At 38.7% G+C, this 19557-nt stretch overlaps 2 protein-coding genes across 3 annotated transcripts in view; one reads left to right on the top strand and one right to left on the bottom strand.

Moving 5' to 3' along the window:
- Nucleotides 1-19041, bottom strand: part of LOC110985589 (leukocyte receptor cluster member 8-like) — a 115088-nt gene extending 96047 nt beyond the window's left edge. The window contains exon 1 of the mRNA XM_087138582.1: nucleotides 18705-19041. The gene's annotated coding sequence lies outside the window, so the exon portion shown is untranslated. The remainder of the gene's footprint in view (nucleotides 1-18704) is intronic.
- LOC110985594 (guanine nucleotide-binding protein G(o) subunit alpha-like) lies at nucleotides 3180-18108 on the top strand. 2 transcript variants are annotated; one of them, XM_022246725.2, is made up of 9 exons: nucleotides 3180-3819; nucleotides 4957-5165; nucleotides 6888-6979; nucleotides 10808-10900; nucleotides 11581-11741; nucleotides 13074-13202; nucleotides 13950-14079; nucleotides 15088-15247; nucleotides 15455-18108. In XM_022246725.2, the coding sequence occupies exons 2-9, from the start codon at nucleotides 5042-5044 to the stop codon at nucleotides 15643-15645; spliced, it is 1080 nt and encodes a 359-aa protein (XP_022102417.1). In that variant the 5' UTR covers nucleotides 3180-3819; nucleotides 4957-5041; the 3' UTR covers nucleotides 15646-18108. The 2 variants fall into 2 exon arrangements, with proteins under 2 accessions (XP_022102417.1, XP_022102416.1); XM_022246724.2 differs by having other exon boundaries at nucleotides 3181-3819; nucleotides 4951-5165.
- Nucleotides 19042-19557: the final 516 nt, after the last annotated feature.

Below are 19557 nucleotides of genomic sequence, written 5' to 3' on the forward strand. Positions count from 1 at the left end.
AAAGCCAGCTTTTTTTACTGTAAGTTTAACTTCCAAATTGCAGGTTCCTACTTAGGAAGCTGTGGCTCATCCGTATGGATATTGTTTAACTTCAGGAGCATCATGTTGCAAAGTAATTAAACCTCAATCCTTTCATTTAAGATCATACAAAATTACGATTTTGGGACCAGAGACGAAACCTATAAGCGAGAGACCGTCATCGCGTGTTGTGAGTTCTTACGCACCTGATCGACTGGGTTGGTAAATGTACGCATCTTGACAATTGGGGGCAGTAATTGCGAGTGCCCACGACGACAGTAAAAAGAAGAATAAAACATTTACAGGTTGAAGACGATAAAGCGTATGTAGGTTCTTACATGGACATAAAATTTCAGACAGAAGTTAGTATGTGCTGCGAAAAATTGGCGAATTACTGTTTGAAAAAGTGGAAACTCATTGCATGTCATGATGCCTTCTCGGCAAGATGTTACATTATTTGAAGAAGTTGACATGATCAAACTACCTGTACTAAATATGGACAAGCAAATCTGTGTTAAGGTCGGGGGTCTTGCAACTCATCCAGGGAGTGAGGTGTTTTTTTAGTCTCCTGCATTCACAAACCCCTGTCCAGCCTACATATGCAAATTTCCCTTGTGCCAATTACAGTTTTGCTGGGCAGGGGTATCACTAGGAGACCCAACCCACTCTACGTGGGGCTGGGGGAGGATGTTACCAGTAGTGTGATTACACGAGGGTATTTCGCACGAGACTTGTGCCGAATATGTGCAGTTACGGATGAGAGATTCTAGTACTATCAACAGCTGAACGATGCATTCATCCTGTCAGCTCTAGGAGGCACAACTCCATCTGTCCTATCATAGGTGGTTTTCCTTGTCTCCACGTAAAGCATTGGGTCTGACGATTTTAAAAGAACTCCCTTGCAGAATGCACACTTTGGGAACTATGAAAAGTCAGTGTTCTCCAAGAGGCGATCAAATTGGAAATATCCGTAAAACGTACAAGGCCGTAGCCCTCAAAACTGCCACACTGCAAGACGGAATTTGGACGGTCAGCACTTTTAATTGCGAAAATCGACTTTTTAAGGACGTAGGCCTAGCCCAGTTCCGCCAACGTCGGCAACAGTCGAATACTGCCGGCATATTTTCATGCCTCATGCGGATAGGTTCAACCAAAATAATATGGTGTTCTATGGACGACAAAATTGTGTCACGTCGTGCCGTTGCCCCGACGCAATGCCACGACGCGACGCTACGACGGCTCCGTCGTGTCATGACGTATCGCGTCGTGGCGTTGCCTCCTTTCTCATCACCTTTATGCTGTGTTTAATGCATCGTGCCGTTTACTCGTCGTGGCGTTGTGCTCTTCAGCCGTCGCATTGCAGCCGTCTCGTCTTGCTGACGTCGCCTGTGACGTCGCCTCGTGCTCTCGTTGCAATACGACAGCAAGACGTGCTGGCACGATGCGACGGCACTTCGCGACGTCATGAGGGCACGACGCAACACATTAAGCATAAAAGTCACGAGAAAGGAGGCGACGGCACGATACGACGCTATTTTGTCGGCTATTTACAACTTTAAAAATCTCTATAAGCTACCCAATTAACATTGGGAGGTAGCTTATTTCGTACTTCTTTAGTGACTGGCTGAAAACTCCAGACTCTTGAAACTTGGGGGGGGGCACTGAAATGAGGACCGAAAACGAAGTGCTTGTCGACGGCTGTCAGGGATAACAGTTTTCTAAGGAAGCGGACGACTTGCAAGAGCTTGACATGATGTGTCTATAAATGCCTTTTGAGTCAATTTCCGACACACATACAGCTTCATTACGATGCATGTGCGACACTAAATATTGCCGTAATAGATTACTTTATCTCGTTAACAAACTTCATCAAGAATGTGACCGTCACAGAGAGGTGATCATCGTGTGTCTAGGAAGTCTTGTCGTCTCCCTTCCCAAGAATCAACAGCATCCAGCTCCAGACAGATCGTTATTGAGCAAGGTCGAAGTTCTTGTCGCCGATGAACCATCATCGTGTATGCACACATCATGGTGGGATGTCATAATTATACTGGGGTAGCTCCACTAGTACTGATGATGGTATCGAGAAAGAAAGAGAAGTTCGGTTGTCGGATACTTTGGGGGAAAAATGGCCTTCTGTCGAAATCCCGTTCTCAAATTTGCATGTAGCGCATCTTTTTGAGGTTGGAATGGTGAAACACAAAGGTTTTTACGAGGATCCGCACCAAAACCAGTTCATGATTTTCAAATAAAAAGGCAGGACTCGAGATGACGTACTTTGGGCATCTTTTGCACGCCAAGGACGGAGTACAGCCTGTACGCATCCGTGGACAACCCCGTCATGAATCTTTTTTTTTTAATAGCTCCAGGGTATCAGCATTGTTTTTCCACCGGGGAAAGAGCTGCAGGAGACCCCCTACCACTGCGCTGTCCCTTGGGACGTTAATGAGTGCAACCCAGTGCTGGCTATCGATCTGAACTCTGATATATCAACCCGATGTGTTTTTGAGACAGGAGGTGCGGATGAGACTCTCCACGTTGGAAGACACTCTGATGCAGGATGTACAGGGAAAGAGAGTTTCCAAATAAATGGCTCGGCTGTAAAGAAGTGTTTCAACATTTCTTTTTGGTGTGTACAGAGTGAAAGCCTCCAAACCCTTTCGACAGACACGTGGTCTCCTCCTGCACAGCCATAATTTTGACAGTTAACGCAGTTCAAGGTTCAGACTTCGACATGGTGCAACACCACTAAACAGTGACGTGGGGATTTTGTGGGAAACCGGGCGGGGGAGGGGAGTTGATATCATGATATAATGTCACGGGAGGGCGATGTTCATGGTACAGATGTACATGTACGTACATCTGCGATAGTATGTATTGCACTCCTCCTGCACAAACGGCATATTTATTTATTTTTTAGAAAATTTTTTCTCCTTTTTGAGTGTTTATGGGTTGTTTAGAAGTTTGAAAAATGCTACCGTCTCAATTTTTCTCACCCCGGAAAGGGGGGGGGCATATACGGCTATTAAGATTATATAAACAATATTCTCAGAAATGACAAGAAATTTGAAAGGAATTTCGGATATTTACTAATGATCATTACAGCCAGAGAGGGCGCTATTAAACTTTACTTGTGTCAAGCTGTCAAACACTGGGAGTACCAGACTGAAACCCCATCATTGTTCACGATAGATCGATAGATGGCTTAAATTAAGTGAGTCCGGGTTCCAGTATTATAAAGTTCAACGACCAGCCACATGTTGACAAAGATAACATTGGTCGCGACACTATTGACAAGCAGAGCTGGTTGCCTTGCACTGGTATGATCAATCCATACTTTGTACCGCTCCTCCCATGGTAGATGTTTTTATCAGCCAAGACAACATACATGTAGGCCTACCTCTTCATTGAAATCACCAAAAACTGCAACTGCACTGCCGGTATATTACCTTCTTGTTCGTGAAGCAGCTACACCAGTGACACTGAGAGGACATGTACTGAAAAGCAAAGGGGCTGCACGTAGAGTATGTCTTGTTTGTTGGCCTAGGCCCATAGGCCTCTGTAGTGAGCGATCGACAAGCAAAGATCGCGTCGGTCGTCTGAATGGATTTTGCTCTTCACGTTGCCGCCGTCTACGCGTACGTTTCAGGCCTCTATGGCAGAAATTATGGACTACAAAAATCTTCTCGCGCATGGAATCACGCTGCTGTCTAGAGGTGGAAGTTTTACATTTAGGCCTACTTGATAATAAATCGTGTTGAGTTTTCTTGGTTTTTTCTTCAGGGCAAGTTGACAAGAACGGTAAGCTGACTATACTGTAACACGCCTACCTTCACCTAGCCCCACTAGTGTGGCACGGACTTTCCTCCCGATCCATCCTTGGATCGGCAGTGAGAGTCCGTGCCACACTAATGGGGCTAACCTTCACCATCTTGTTCATGTAGGGCCTAGGCTACGGATGGGCTCTACATTTAATAGTATCATATGCAGTTTCATTCTATAGCTTGTTCTTTATTTGAAGGTGGAACATTTTACAGGATAAAAACACTTTATGAGGTTTGTAATCATGGTAATAAATTTACAAATGAAGATTTCATTTTTTCATTTGTTATGTTTGCACACTTATTCTAATGATACTGGTAAAGTGGTTAATGTTATGCCTAACTGTAACAGTTCAAAGAATATTATCAGATGATCCTACTGAAGTCTTGCCATTGGGCTGGCCCAGCTTTGCTACTTTGAATTAAAGTGTGCCTGAATGTGTGCCATTAGCAATGCCCATAATACATGTACACATAGCATCCAGTACCCCCAGAACTGTGGGGTCCGACATCTGCCCCCTCCCACAAACGTTCTTGGGAGCGGGTCAGATGTCGGCCCCCACTATTCTGGGGGTAAGTATCCAGTAAGTTGTTTTAACAAGTGACAACTATTAACTTTTTTTCTGTTGGTTGAAATTCATAACAAGCTGAAGAAGGTCAGGAAAATTTTCATTGAAATTTGCACACAGCTGGGTTTAAGCCCTGAGCACTGAGATCATCCCAACTAGGCTATATTGATGATGCAGTTGGCATGGTTGGGACATTACAGCATCTTGTTAGGAACTGAATTCAAGCCATTCGTAAAACTGAAGTTGTGTCTGAGTTTAATTAAATTACTTTCGACAGTATGTTGGTTACGTGCTATGGTTGAGTCTAATACAGCAAGCTGATTATGCAGTTACCAGGGTAGTTCTCACCGGGATCCCTAATGTATGTGTGTACTGGAGAGGTACATTTACAATGATCTTGTACCCTGAAAAAGTTATCCCAAATTTTCAGGGTGTGTGGAAAATCACACTGTGTTGGAAATTAGACTGAAATTTGAGAATTCAGGACATCATGTTTTGGAATAATAAATTTATACATGTATCTTGTTTTCACATTCTTCAAGTTTCAGCTTTCTTAGTATCTCACTGAGGAGTTCAGTGTATTTAATCAGCCTTTGAGGTGGGGCCCCACCTCAAAAGATACCTACATTTAAGATGGGAGCATGCATAGGGGTGGATCAGGAGGAGAAGAGGGCTCGGCTGCACAGTGAGGCTATTGACAGGCAACTGATACAAATGTCCAAGGAAGAGGAACACATTGTCAAGATCCTCTTGTTAGGTGAGTTAGGTGATGTTGATGTAAGTTCAGACACTGGGCACGATTAATGGATCTGCAAGATCACTTGACCATACTAGGTGTCGATGGACAATCCCCTACAAAATCTCTGACTTTACCTCGCCTTTTCACACAATTAAGAAAAGGTGATTATCTGATGGCAGCGGGATCAATGGATTTCATACAGGATCATCCAATGGCACAGTGCAATCAAGCAATGGCACAGATCCACCAATCACATGAAACTATTTAATGCAGAGCATGTTGAATTATACAGTTAAAGTCCCTTCAAATATTGTCAAAAATTGCGAAAATTAAGTACATGTAAGTGTTCAAAGTAATTTTACACTTAAAGTGTAAAACATGCTCAAAAACACACATTTCACTTTTTGTCTATATTGAATGGAGTTGTTGATACTTTCCAAAAAAATTGTAATCATTTTGAGCTGAAAAATAAAAAAGACATGTAAAGCTTCACTGGTTACAAATTTGAACTCCCCCACCAGTATCTTTGAGAGTGTAATAAACAGGCTTGTATGACTCGTGGCTCAGTCTCGAGTCACATTTTTAGTGACTCCAACTCGGGTCACTGACAAATACTCAGACTCGACCTTCTTGACTTGTGACTCGACAGAACTCGGCACTTGTGACTCTTTTTTTTCCTGAGCAAAACAGCGGGTGACACGGTTACCAATATACATGTTGCATTTATAAGGGACATCAATGTGTCAAAACGTACATGTATTGCTGTTCAAAGAGTTTCAGTTGGAGCCGGGTATGGGTCTGACGATCTGACGTCAGTGTGGTCTGTGTGTATGTGGAAGCACGAAGCACGGTCATGGCATCTGTTCCAAAAGTAGTCAAGTTTGGGTTTATCAATTTTTAGGGCTGAGTCAATTCAAATTAATTCACTATTCGAATATTTGACCTTCCATTTGATCAAATATCCAAATATTCAGTCGCACTGACCGGCAGATTGTTGGTGAACAAGCTATGTACAAAATCAGTTGCAATAACACACACGATTGTACGTTATGATCATAATAATAGCTTCTCACATCTAGGAGTATCTCCACCCACAATTTAGCAAGATAAAAGAGATGAACATGACTTCTTGCCCTGTTGGAAATTTCTATTCCTTTTAAATTGTTTAATGAATAATTTACTTTTTAAATCGTTGTAAGATTTCTGACGCTCTTCATTTGAGTCTGCTTGAAACAACCCTCCATAGTGCAATTTTTATCATTTAAAACAAAAGAAAATTTTCCTTTTCTTTTCATGAATTTAGCATTTAAATATTCAAATTCAAAAAATAATATTCAAATATTCAACAATTGATCAAATATTCAGTTATTCGGATATTTGGCACAGCCCTATCAATTTTACAAGAAATATGGAAGATTAAACACAGAAAGCAAATTCTGCAGGAGAAAAATTAGAGGAAAAAATGTTTTATTTCTGCAACTGAAGCATTTGCAGAACCTCAAAGTGTGTTTCTAATACAATAATAAAGGTGACTTGTGACTCGGTCATGGACTCAACCTTTGTGACTTGGACTCGGACTTGAATTTGATGACTCGGGACTCAGACTTAAGAGATGTGAGTCGGACTTGGACTTGATGTTTTGTGACTCGGATACAAGTGTGGGATTTAACAACTGCCTGAAATGATTAGCCAGTCATGTGCAATAAAGTGAACACTTGATTTCTGTTTTCCTTTGTCAAGGTGCTGGAGAGAGTGGCAAGAGTACATTAGTGAAACAGATGAAGATCATTCACAGTGATGGCTTTACTAATCATGAACTCATGAGCTTCAAGGTAAGCTCCAGAAGTTGTCCTCTCTTGCTCACCCTCCAATTACTTTGCTATTTTGAAATGTCCATGTACCTGCTAAATAAGTTGTACATGGAGAGATTTACAAGTACCTATAAGGCCTTACATAGATCAGGTACATGTACATACATTATCCTATGGTTTGTGTGCTCGTGAACTAAACCGGCTCACAAATTCAAGGCCTATTGAATGAAATAAACTTTAATAAATACTAGTTTATATGGACTTGTAAATGCAATTTTCATTACTGAGGGAACTACTGAAGTTTTTTAAGGTGCCAGAGCCTAACATGAGGTTTTATACATATACATGTACAGTGCTCTGATACTGCCACACAAATACATACACTGTGTGTGATGAAGCAGGGTTGCACAAGTTTCCAAGCAAAACTTTAATATCTCAAAGAGCAAGGATTGAGAAGGGAATGAGGCAAATGACTAGACCATGCATGTTTGTGAGCAGCTTACATGTACAAAGTTTCATACTGTACATAGTACATTTGTGTGGTCTCTGTTGACAGCGTTTTTGGAAAGCAAACAGGATGTCCCCAATTCGCATCTGCTTGCTTCTTACTGATTTGTGCTAATTGATCAAATTTTGTAACCTGACAAACACAGACATATTCTTTGGTTTGAAACTGGGCACACAAATCAATAGTTTGTTTATTCTGACCCATCCCACAAATAACACAAATTTGTGTTACATGTTCCATGGACCCACATTTTCACTCACTATCGGATGTGACAATGCTAACTGTGGGCCACTAACTATTGAACCGTTCATGGGCATCAAATTTACCTTTTTTTTTACAATATCATGACATGATAGAAACATGATTTACACTTTGTTTTTGTAACACACAGGACTGGATTCTTTAAAACTAAAAGTATACATGTACATCTCACTTGTTTGATGGTACTGGTGATCAGTGGCATATCCAGCTTTTGGTTTCAGGGTGGGGGCAAATTCAAAAGTGAATGTGGCTTCGGGCTGAGTCAACATGATGTTCGGGAGGAAAAAGTAAAAAGCTTAAGCACATCCCAACATCCTTGCTTTTATTTGCGGGTGTTCTTTTCTTAGGGTTTGGTGCTAATATTTAATAAATAAATACACTGGGGCAGGGGGCAAGTCCCCCCCTTCCTGATACACCACTGCTGTTGATTACATTCATCAGTCACTTCATTCTGTTTCTTGTTGTGTCGAAAGGAGTTTTCATCTTGCAAATTCATTTTGTACAATTCATAATTAACTTTGTGGAAATTAGAACATTCTGTGGTAGACTGGTGGACATAAATTTTTGAAACCAATGTAAATCTGTCCTTTGAATGTATAGTGAAAAGTTTGAACTTTATCATTTTCTCATTCCTTATTTTTTGTGAATCCAGTGTTTTACACATTTCCAGTCTTACATGTACAATAATGAGAGATATGTCCCATACTTTTACTAAAACACACGCTTTCCAGTTCTTTGCAGAATTACAAACTAATATGGTAGCAGTTCTTTTGTTCTTTTGTAAAGTCCTATGGCCACTTCCCTGTGCCTTAATAAATGACCATAAACGTATGCGACAATTTTATTTGACTGGACTGGCAAAAGGTTCAAGGTAACTGAGAATTGTTTCATGAAGAGGTCCCCCATTGACTTTACATTCTTGTTTCAACTACAAAGAAACAGGAACTACTGGAACATGTATGTAGGTTGCACATTCATGCTGTATATCAATGAACACGGATAGCATCTGAAACCTTTGAATGTAAATTATTCAAAGTAAGACTTGATGCCAGGACAAAGAGGTCCTTTGTCCACAGGCCATCTCTTGGGACACCCAATCCAATCTAAAGCCCCACTGGCATGTAAACAAGCCTTTCACTGCCAGTGGGAATCGATGTGAGAGGCTGAAAGCATTGGCCAGTGGGTTTAGTCTGATATAATTGCCACTTGATGTGTTTCAGAGCTTAGAGGAAAGCTTTGGGTTTAATTGATTAGTCTTGCCAAGGCTTCTGGAATTTTGTCAGTAAACACATGAAAGTAATGACTGTGTGGTTGCTTTTTTGTTCACGAGTTATGTTCACGAGTTCTGTATGTAAAACTGTCCCCCCAAAAAATACAGACAACTGAAAAGTTGTCAACTTGCTGAAGTTACTTTTAAAAAGTGACGATTTCAAATTTCAAGATGTGTATACCCATAAGTTGTTTTTTAATCACGCACCCTGGCAACCAAAAACTTTCTACTGACAGTCATGAATTATGAACCAGTGCTCATGATGCTGACGTAGACCATTAGATGTGATTATGTATTATTCCCACATGTACATGGAATATTTATTCTTTTTATTATGGCAACCTACGCTCGCCTACACTGAAGTGCAGCATGTGGTTATTGCTCTGATAAGTTTTTTCTAAAGTCTATATGTCTCTGGTTACATGCAAATGCACTTGTATTTTGTGGCAAAAACCGCTTAGTTTTTATGCCATAGTTATTGGAAATTCACTTAATGTCACAATCTTTGCAAAACAAGGTACTGAAGTAAATAGAGAAAGAAGTATCCTTGAAAATGTTCTTTTGTTGCACATTGGCTGTGAAGTGTGCTTGGGTGATCAGCACAAATAACTGCAGATCTTACTCATAATGACTCACAAGAACAAGAATCAATGAAAAGAGAGATCACAGGTTGAAGTTAGTTAACCCTCAAAATACACTTACATGTAGTTACAGAACATGAATTCCATATTATAAACTTCTGTCACTGATCAATATACATGTAAGTAGTGTAATACTTCTACACTGTGTATACACTTATTGTGTATCACAAATTTCCTTTCTCTTTTATAAGTGTGCTTTAAAGGAATTCTTGAAGTGTTGTGCCAAGTTACTGTAACACTTCATGTGTATGTTTGCTGTACGCATTCATTAACAAGTGTATATGTATACATGAAACACTGCACCACACTACCCTCCCCATCAAAAGAAAGAGAGACGGAATTGTCAACAGGAAGGTCAAAAAAGGGGAAAGATTGCAAGCTGCATGCAAATGGAAAGCATAGCATAGATTCTCTCTAGCCTTAATCCGTCTTCCAAAATTTCTGCTTGACCAGTTCATTTTACAGAGAACTTTATATTCACTACATGTTTTTTTTTTCATTACAATTCAAAGAATTGTTAATTCATTACAATTTGAAATTATCAGTGAATCATGATTGACTACTTTATATGTGGTGCGTGCATTCAACTAATATTACACATGTATGCGTGCCTGGCTGTACAGAAAGTTTGGTCCCTTGTTGGACTCAAGCTGAGGAACACAAAAGACTGGGCCGAAAATAACATGTACAGGTTATGTTTGCCACCTCTTGCAAGGAACAGAATAATGGTTATTGTTCACTGCCTGTTGACAGTGACTAAGTACACACAGTTTATTCTGCAGAGGCAGCCATTAATCATGCACCTGCTTGCTTCTGTGCAGTCTGTTGAATCAAAAAGACAAGCAGCAACTAATTAACTTTATCTACACTTTGTTAGCACCAAGTTGTTTTCTGTTTAACTGACTTTTTCTTTGTGTAGTGTATGGTTAAATTTTTTGTAGTCATGTAGAACTCTAACAAAAATGCAATTTAATTTGTCCAGTGTGGACTCATTGCCATTCCATTGATCTCTTGCTGGTAGATGCAATGAGTGTGCTGGAAAACCACTGCCAAAAGAAGGCATCAAGAAAGATTTACCCTTCAGTTCATGTGATTTTGTAGTTGGCATAATTTTGCCATTGCTTGAAATACATGAAAGGAAAAATTAATCAATTTTTTTCCACTGACAGCCAGCAGTTCTTGACAACCTTCTAAGCTCCATGAAGTATGTTCTGAATGGTATGGGTCTTCTACGAATTCCCCTTGCCAACCCAAGAAACAAGGTACAGTTGACAGTGATGTACATGTACATGTAGTCTATAAATCTGAGCTACCCAAATTTTGGCCTCCAAAGACTGAATTGTGAATTAGGCTGCTGAAGCCTAAGCCCTTCAACAACCCGCAGAAGAAGGTTTTTTGCTCTGATGTTGAAATGATAGAAAAAGTTTTCGACTCAGTTGGGATGTGTGTTATTCCACAGGGGACGTAACAAGCAACCCCTTATGACATGAATGAAGTACATGTACAAATGTTGATATTACTAGAAATAAATGTTCATGAACTTTTTATTACACATGTATGTTAGATAATTTAATGGAAATGAGTGGCGTACATGTACATGTACTGGTACGCACATGTATCACTGATACATACAGTGTCAAGTTACATGTATCTTTTGCATACAGTAACTATAAGACTATAACATGTTCAAAGACTGGCATTTTGCAGTATTAAATGAAACTACAACCAACCGTAGCCGAGCCATAATTCTGAACTCAATGATTAAAAGCATGGAAAACTGCCACATTCTTCCCATGACAAACATTAGGTATTACATGTGTACAGTTCCATTTTCTTTTTTGTTTAATATTCTATTTTAAAATAGATTCACAGAAAAACAGGTGGACATGCATGTCTTATGGATAATGACACAGAATAATAAAAACTTGTTCTTCGTTTCCAGATCTACGCCCAGACTATCCTGCAATGCCACCGGTGTTTTGACGAACAGGTCAAGATGCGTACATCTATTGCCATAGCCCTGCGAGCCCTGTGGAATGACACAGGCATCCGGGCATGCGTAGCCAGAGGTCATGAATTTGAGCTTAATGACTCAGCATTATAGTGAGTTTTGTTTCCATCCTCAGCGTAGAGTTCGCACAATTTCATACATGTACCTTTTTAAAATTGATTTTATCAAGATCAAAATGTCAGCCACTTTCCATCTGCCAGTTCTCTTGCCACAGTTTGCAGCAGTCTGTTTAAAATGAAAATTAATTGGAAAACTGAAGCAGGAAAACAGTTTTAATAATGACACTAGTGCATCCAAGAAAGCAGCTCTCACTTTGAACAAAAAATGGAAATGATGTAAATGCAGTGTAAATTATACAATCTCATCAACCCAAATAAGTAAGTGTTGATAAGAATGGATTCCGCTTTCTTTGACCAGGTTTCATGCACCATTATGTATATACTGTGTATGTGCATGTATTATACAGTGTAATTTCCTAGAAATTCCACACCTGTATGTTTTCAAGGTGCACAAAAATAATTGAATAGTGTTGGCCAAATCCACTTCCTGTAACTTTCAAAGTCTAGACATTTTGGTTTGAAAACTTCTAGCATTTTTTGTCTTGATATTCCATTCCTGTTTGTTTTCCTGTGAAGTTCTGTATATTTGTTTTATGTGTATGCCTTGTTTAGATGTAAATCTTATACTTACTATTGAATGCAACTGGCCCTTTCATGATATTGTGTGGCATGGTCAGGAGTAATCAATAAGGAATGAATCTGAGAGGCATTTCCATTTTTTTATTTGGGAAAAAAGACAGAAAGCAAATTGAACTAATGATTCATTAAGACATCAAGCACTGAATATAAATAGTTCTTAACATGAAAAGGAATGTGCCAGACGCTGTGCAGCTGTTGAGCTGTGTGTTACAACCCTATGCATGATGACAGCCTTTAGATCAGACGTTCCAGCCTACATAGGTAACAAATAAACATTCTGTCAAAGACAGACTATAGTTGAGAAAGCCAAAACTCAAAGAAACACCGAGAGGAGAGATTTTCTGTGACCTTCCTTCTCTTCAGCCTGTGCTACTTTGTAATTCAAGTATTATTTGCTTTTCCTTTCAACATGAATCACAACTGCACAAATTTTGTTTCTTGTGTTTTTAACTCTGTGACATTATTCATCGTATTATTTTCAAGTTATACTTTTATTGTGTAGTTTTCAATGTACTTAAAAAAATACTAAAAACACTATTTGAGTACATGTATTTTTTAAAGAATTTTTCTCTACTTTGTCATATGTAACTGCACGACTCCCTGCTGTTTCGTTTACTTTTATGTGGTCTTACAGATCCTAATTTCATTAAAAATCTCTTGTTCTATAGACTGATTTGAACAAACAGTCACAAAAAGTACATACATCATGCATTTCTGGTCTTTTAGTTACTTTGAAAATATGGAGAGGATAACCTCAGAGTACTACAGACCAAGCACAGTAGATGTCTTGAGGGCAAGAGTCAGAACCACTGGTGTGATTGAGACACACTTCAAGATCAAAGGCGTGATATTCAGGTAATTAGCTACTTAATGACCTACATGTTTCACCCCCAAAGAACCCTAAAAACCATCTGAAACTGTAAACTAAAGTGTAATCTGTGAAATTGCTGAACTCAACCCAAACTCTTCTAGAGCTGTTTGATTATTTTCAGAGGAGACTCCAAAAATATAAGCACATGTACACAGTGGAAGACTCAGGAAGGTTTCTAGCAAATGCACTGAGTGAATTAATGTAGACTGCTTATCTTTGCAACAAAATGTTTTGTTGCCAGGCTTTTGTTTTGTTGTATAGTCAAACTGTATTTGAATAAAGTTTAATTGAAAATTGTTCTTAGGATTGTTTTTGTTCCAGTAATGTGGTAGATTTACTCTCTGCCTTGAAATAATGTCTCTTTATCATACCATTACATGTGTAGAAATGTTTTTTGATCCTGATTTTACATGAGCCCTGTGGAGTAAAAATTATTATGAATAGATATTAGATTTTTTCCAACACTAAGGTGAAAGCTGTGGTTCGTTTTCAATTTGGTGATTCGCAAAAACCCACAAATTACTTGCACATATATGTAGGAGAGTACATGTACATATATGTGTACTTTCCTACTCAATTACGGCCACTTGTAGTTATGGCCACCTGTAGTTTAAGTATAAACTATTGAGACCTGGCCTGTTTATAGAATGTTTATTTGTTTGGGCTGTAAGTCATATGCCAGTGTACAAGTTTCTGTGTATGATTAATGACTTGTACATCTTGACACCCAGAATGTACGATGTCGGAGGTCAGAGGTCAGAGAGGAGGAAATGGATCCAGTGCTTTGATGATGTTAAGGCTCTTCTCTATGTTACAGCACTGAGTGGTTATGACATGACGCTATTTGAAGATCCTGAAGTTGTAAGTGAACAAGATTAAAGTACAGTTGACCCTCAATATACAAAAAAATACTGTTATAAAGAGTGAATACTTCAAATCCCGATTTCTTGAATTTTTGTTGTTTTCTTTGTTTTTTCACTCCTTTTATAACAAAGCCCTGGTTGCAACAAAGTACATGTAATTTGTCTGGTCCCCGAAACTTTGTCATAACGAGAGTTGACCACATACATTCGGGCACTATAACATCCAGCTTCACCAATGTAGTTAAAGTTTTGACTGTCATGAACATATGTTTTCCAGATATAAACAAATAGGACAGTGCACAGTATTGAATTGTTGCTGAACTGAAAATGGTGCAGGTCATTGAAATGGCAAATGGGAGAGTAAGGTTGGTGCAGTGGTATTGTCTTTACCCTCTGCCTCTGTGATCTGGGTTCAAATCCTGCCCAGACCTACTTGTCCATTGGGGTTTTAGTCCATATCTGATGGCATGTTTTGGGGAGTTATAATTGTTATCATTCAGTGGTTATTTACGCCATTCTTCCTCTTCTCTTTAGGTCTCTTCAGACTACTGTGCCTGTGCATTTTGTAGAAACCCTCCGTTAACCCAAAAGAATTAAATAAGATAAAAACTGCAATAAAATGAAAACAATTAAATTCATAAAGGTATTGCCACAAATTAATTATGACAAAATGTCTTACCTTGTCTTGCAATAATTATCTTGCTTTAGGACAAGATACTTTGTTTAGAATTTAATAAAACTAAACACTGGCAGTGACGAGTTCTGATAGCATCTGGATTGGCTCTACATGTGCATAAGGAGATGTTAAGTCTGTCATCGTCTTACACTAGATTTTCAAACTTAGTGGTGGCTTGAGGCTCCGAATAAGTTATTTTTGAAATTTTGATCATTATGCATTCTCTAAGTTCTCTTTTGTTGGGAGTGGAATTTCAGATTGGCTCTCCAAAATATCCTATGAGATGTGACCTTCCTAACGTCTTTGGTCTATTAATATTACTAATTTTAGAATCGGCTGAGGGAAAGCCTCCATTTGTTTGAGTCTGTCTGCAACAACTGTTTCTTCAGAAACACCACCATCATCCTCTTCCTGAACAAAGTGGACTTGTTCCGACAAAAGATCCTCCACACTGAAAGACAACTCAGGCTGTACTTTCCTGAATATCCAGGTATGTATGTGATTGAGTTTGAAAAAAAAAAAGAATACAGCACATGGGTCACTTCGATTGTTGTAGTAACAGGATCAGGCTTGGCTCATGAAAAAAGCTGGCAGTCACTCTGTTTCTGTGTGATATGATATTTAAGGAAGCATGGTTTCAACAAGTCACTCTGTACACTTTTTTTATAATTGGCCATACTGTACAATATGCTCACAGGTCCCGATTATGATGTTGAGACAGCCTGTCGTTTCCTCCGTAGACGCTTTCAAGATGCCAACCACAACCCTAAGAAGCACATATACCCCCACTTTACCACGGCAACTGACACCACCAACGTAGAGGTAGTTTTTCAGATTGTCATGGAAACCATCATTAGGGAAAACCTCAAAACAGCGGGTATGTTATAGCACACATTTAAAACCATCACCACTTTTGTTCACAATTAAAACCTCTGATGGGTGCTGTATGTAAGCAAGGTTTTTAAAGTACCTTGTGTGATTTATTGTTCTCACTACTCGTACAGAAAGGCTGAGAGATTCCTTGCGCTAGTTGTTACATTCAAATGCAGTAAGCTCCTTATTTCAGCAGTGCTTAATGTTCTGCCACAAATTTGGAAATTTCCCCAATCAAATAAAAATGACACTGCTTCCAGTTGGAATTTAAAATTTTATCAATGTTGAACTGATTCCTGGCTGAATTATTTAACTGTACATACTCATGGCTGAATTTTGTTTGACTGTAGTTTTAACAAAAAATACTGAAAGGAGATTTTTTTACTTATCCAGTAGAATTTATCTAAATGTAGGGATAAAGTAATGGTTGGCTTTGTTGGATGCGTCGTATATTCAACATTTTCAGAAATAACCTGTGATACCTCATCTTTTGGCTGAATTTGTATGGGATTATTTAATGTACATGCACTGGCCTAAAATCACAGCCCTAAACCCCTCTATGAAAATCCAAAATATCTACAAAGAGAGCAAGAAAAGGACTTCCATGTTTTTTAGCTACTTCAAATTTTGTATAAGTAAAAATTCCACCAGAAATTGTCCAGAGGGGTCTCTGTGGCGCTGCCAATTTGAAAAAATGAGCACAATAATAAATTTATTTGTAACCCTGGTACCGACTTGGGAAAAAAAATGATGTTATCCATTTTCTATTCCACCATTTGTATTTTATTCTAAAAAAGTGATTTAGTACAATATATTTTCTGCCTCTACACACTTTTAACACCAAGGAAATTAAAGGACTTGCATAGTTTTCAAATCGTTTTTGAAATTCTTTGCCTTAAACTGATACATGGCTTACTGTGTGCCTTCGCCTGCCACCAATCTGCTGTACACTTACAAGTTATTCAGTGTTCAGAATGATGGAAAATTTGAAATACGTGTAAAATGCAATTCAGGACACTGGAGCATAATTGTCAATCAGTAATGCATGGGTAATTTTTATGAGACATTGTATGGAATGATTATTGAAATTATGTTTTGTGGGACTTTGCACATCATTTATGTATGAGTACATGTGTATTTTGCTTGCCATTTAGAATTGTGACTATGTAGGCTTTATGAGCTGTTCCAATGCCAAATTGCACACATTCCAAGAAATAAGATGTTTTGCAGTGATTTTTAATGTAGATGCACTTTAGTGAAGTGTTTAGAATGGAAACTGAAACCAAAAAAATTGTGACCCTCTCTGGGAAATGGTGATATTTGTCCCACGATGCCTTTCTGTGCAATGGCCCTGCTCAAAGTTGAGAGTGAAATTTCTGATGGAATTTTCGGGGTGTTTTTTCTCAGAAATAGCTCCTCAGGTTTTTTTAACAAAAATGTCCAAAAGGATCAATATTAGTTTCTAGGGAGATTTTAGTTGAATATTCCATGCCTTAGTCTGTGCTGGACTCAAAATGTTCAAAGGCTGTATTTGTTTTGTTTAATTTTAAATTTTTGCGACACAATATATACCTTTTACAGAGTGGGTCACAGTTATATGTACATCTACATGTATGTGTGAAGGTAGATGTATTTTAAGCACTAATATTTAAGCAACTGTATTTTTGAGTTCTCGTGTACAGAGTCAAAAAGGCAGGACACTAATGAAATGCAAAGCCTAATGCATTTAGCCAAACTTCTCAAAGTTTCATTGATTTTCCTGTGACTTCACTCTATATAAACAGAGATTTGGTGTAACATCTAAGTCATTCATTAGTCCATCAATTTTCGAAACATATAATTGTGTTTTGTTTTTTCTTTTGTCTGAGGTGTTATGCGTTTTTGAAGTGAAAAAAAAACTGGTTGAAGGAACTTCTGTTTTTGCCTTGTTTAATTCTGTTTAAACAATCAATCTAGTTTACTGTTGTACTGAATTCAAACTGTCACCTTAGCTCTAAAATACACATTCATGTTCTTACGTTAAATTTAATTTTAACTTGCCGTGCTTTCATGCCAAAGATTGTTTGTAGCTAATTACTTTATGAATGAAAAGTATTCCCCTGAAATGGATTGTTCATGTTCTTCTTAATGTCAAAGTAGTTAGGATAAACACTGCCGTTTATCCCAAGGTAAGTTCACCTCAGAGATCAAAGTAAAACAGAGTAGAAGATGCTGTGATTATATTCAGAGAATTTTGCAATATTTAAAGAGGAAGTCAGAAATTACTAGCTAATTTAGAGATGTTATAAATGTAGTTTACAGTTCATTCAGTTTTCAGGTACATGTAAGTTTAAACCTTGCAGTGCAGAGAAAGGACACATGAACAAATTTGTCAGAGTAAGAGTTATGTTGGCCATGAGAAATATCTGTAAATATCTGTACAGTCCTTAAGGTTCAGTAATAAAAGTGAAAGCCATGATGAAGTACTTTTGTACATGACTACCGGTAGTTGTGTTTCCTTGTTTGAGTTTTTGGACCAAACAATCTTGCAATACAGCGGGGTATTTATCATGCTATTTTCATTGAAATGTTGAATGCGCGGTTTATAACCTTGCCACGTGCGGAATGCCTGGCGTAGCTCATTTCAAAAAAGAATGTCCTTTTTCGGCCCAACATCCTTGGAAATCCCCTTTCACAATCCCTCAAAAGAGGGCGTGCCTTAAAACTTGCAAACACCTCGGTTGTGCTCGGTACGTGTTGTCAAGGTGTGTCTTGCGACTTGCATACAGGGAAAAATCTTTGCTTTTTTAAACCTACGTATAGGCCTATAGTCGAAACACCACCGGTATGGATACTTCATTGAGCTAAAATTTAGTCCGTATTATAGCTGAAAAGGGACTGCATACCAAGAGGAATTGCTTGATTTCTAGAAAATCTGGAAGAATATTTTATTAATGTGAAACTTCTTGCACTTCGGAGAGAAAATCACACTCACAAATGTTTCTTTTTTCTACTCATTTCGGCCCCACTTTCTTTGTGGTGAGACGCTGAAGTGTCCATGGCAATACACAGACACTGAGAATTTCATAACTTACCAATGACTTGCTTTCCTTGGCCATTCAAGTAGGGAGATGTGGGGCGACTTCGTGTCATTGACTGTAGTGGACTGCGGTGTTACGCCCTAGTTACCAGGCATGGGCTGTGCATTGAAGTTGCGACATTTCTTCCTGGACAAAACGATGAACAGTTTTTCTTGCAACATCTCATGTAAGACGTTTCACGCCGCTTAGGAGTAAAATTCTGCTCTTATTTCACCTCTTCTGTTCAGTCCAAGATGGGGTCCACGTCATCCTTGCAAAAAGACTTATTTTCCATGGTTAGGCCTAAGTTCTGGGTTCAGCCGCGGCCTAAACGACATTTGAGCGAAATCCAGACACATCCGCGCGCGCATTATAGGCCTGTGTGGAGCAGCTATGCAGAGATTGACGGGCACATGTATGGCCGGCCAAAGGCTTAAAACTAATAACAGTAATATAGCCGACATTTTTAGCTACATAAAGTGAAAAATAAAGGAGTATTAAATATTAATAATATATGAGATAAAGGTAGAACTGCTCTTGGGCAAGGAATGGAACAACAAGCATCCCGGCTGGTCTAAAGGTCCGTTAGACCTATTCTTTTAATCTACTTTTTAAGTTTATGTTTCTGCCGCCCATACAAAAAAATGACTGAAAAGACGCAATGCGCTTTTTGGCCCATTGTTTGCATTAGTAGAACAATGGGAGACATCTGTTTCACTGGTGACAACTTGAAAGCCTTTAGTTGCGGCAAAAAGCAGAGGGTGGAGCATTTACGGGAGCCCTAAAGCACATAATTAAAACCTAGTCTCAAAGTAAGCTTGGGCTGGAGATGTGTTGCCTAAGTACAGCCTAAACTAAGAGCCTCAAG

The sequence above is a fragment of the Acanthaster planci genome, linkage group LG07, assembly GCF_054643075.1.
Source record: "Acanthaster planci isolate LZ-2023a linkage group LG07, COTS_SCS, whole genome shotgun sequence".
Lineage (NCBI taxonomy): Eukaryota > Metazoa > Echinodermata > Asteroidea > Valvatida > Acanthasteridae > Acanthaster > Acanthaster planci.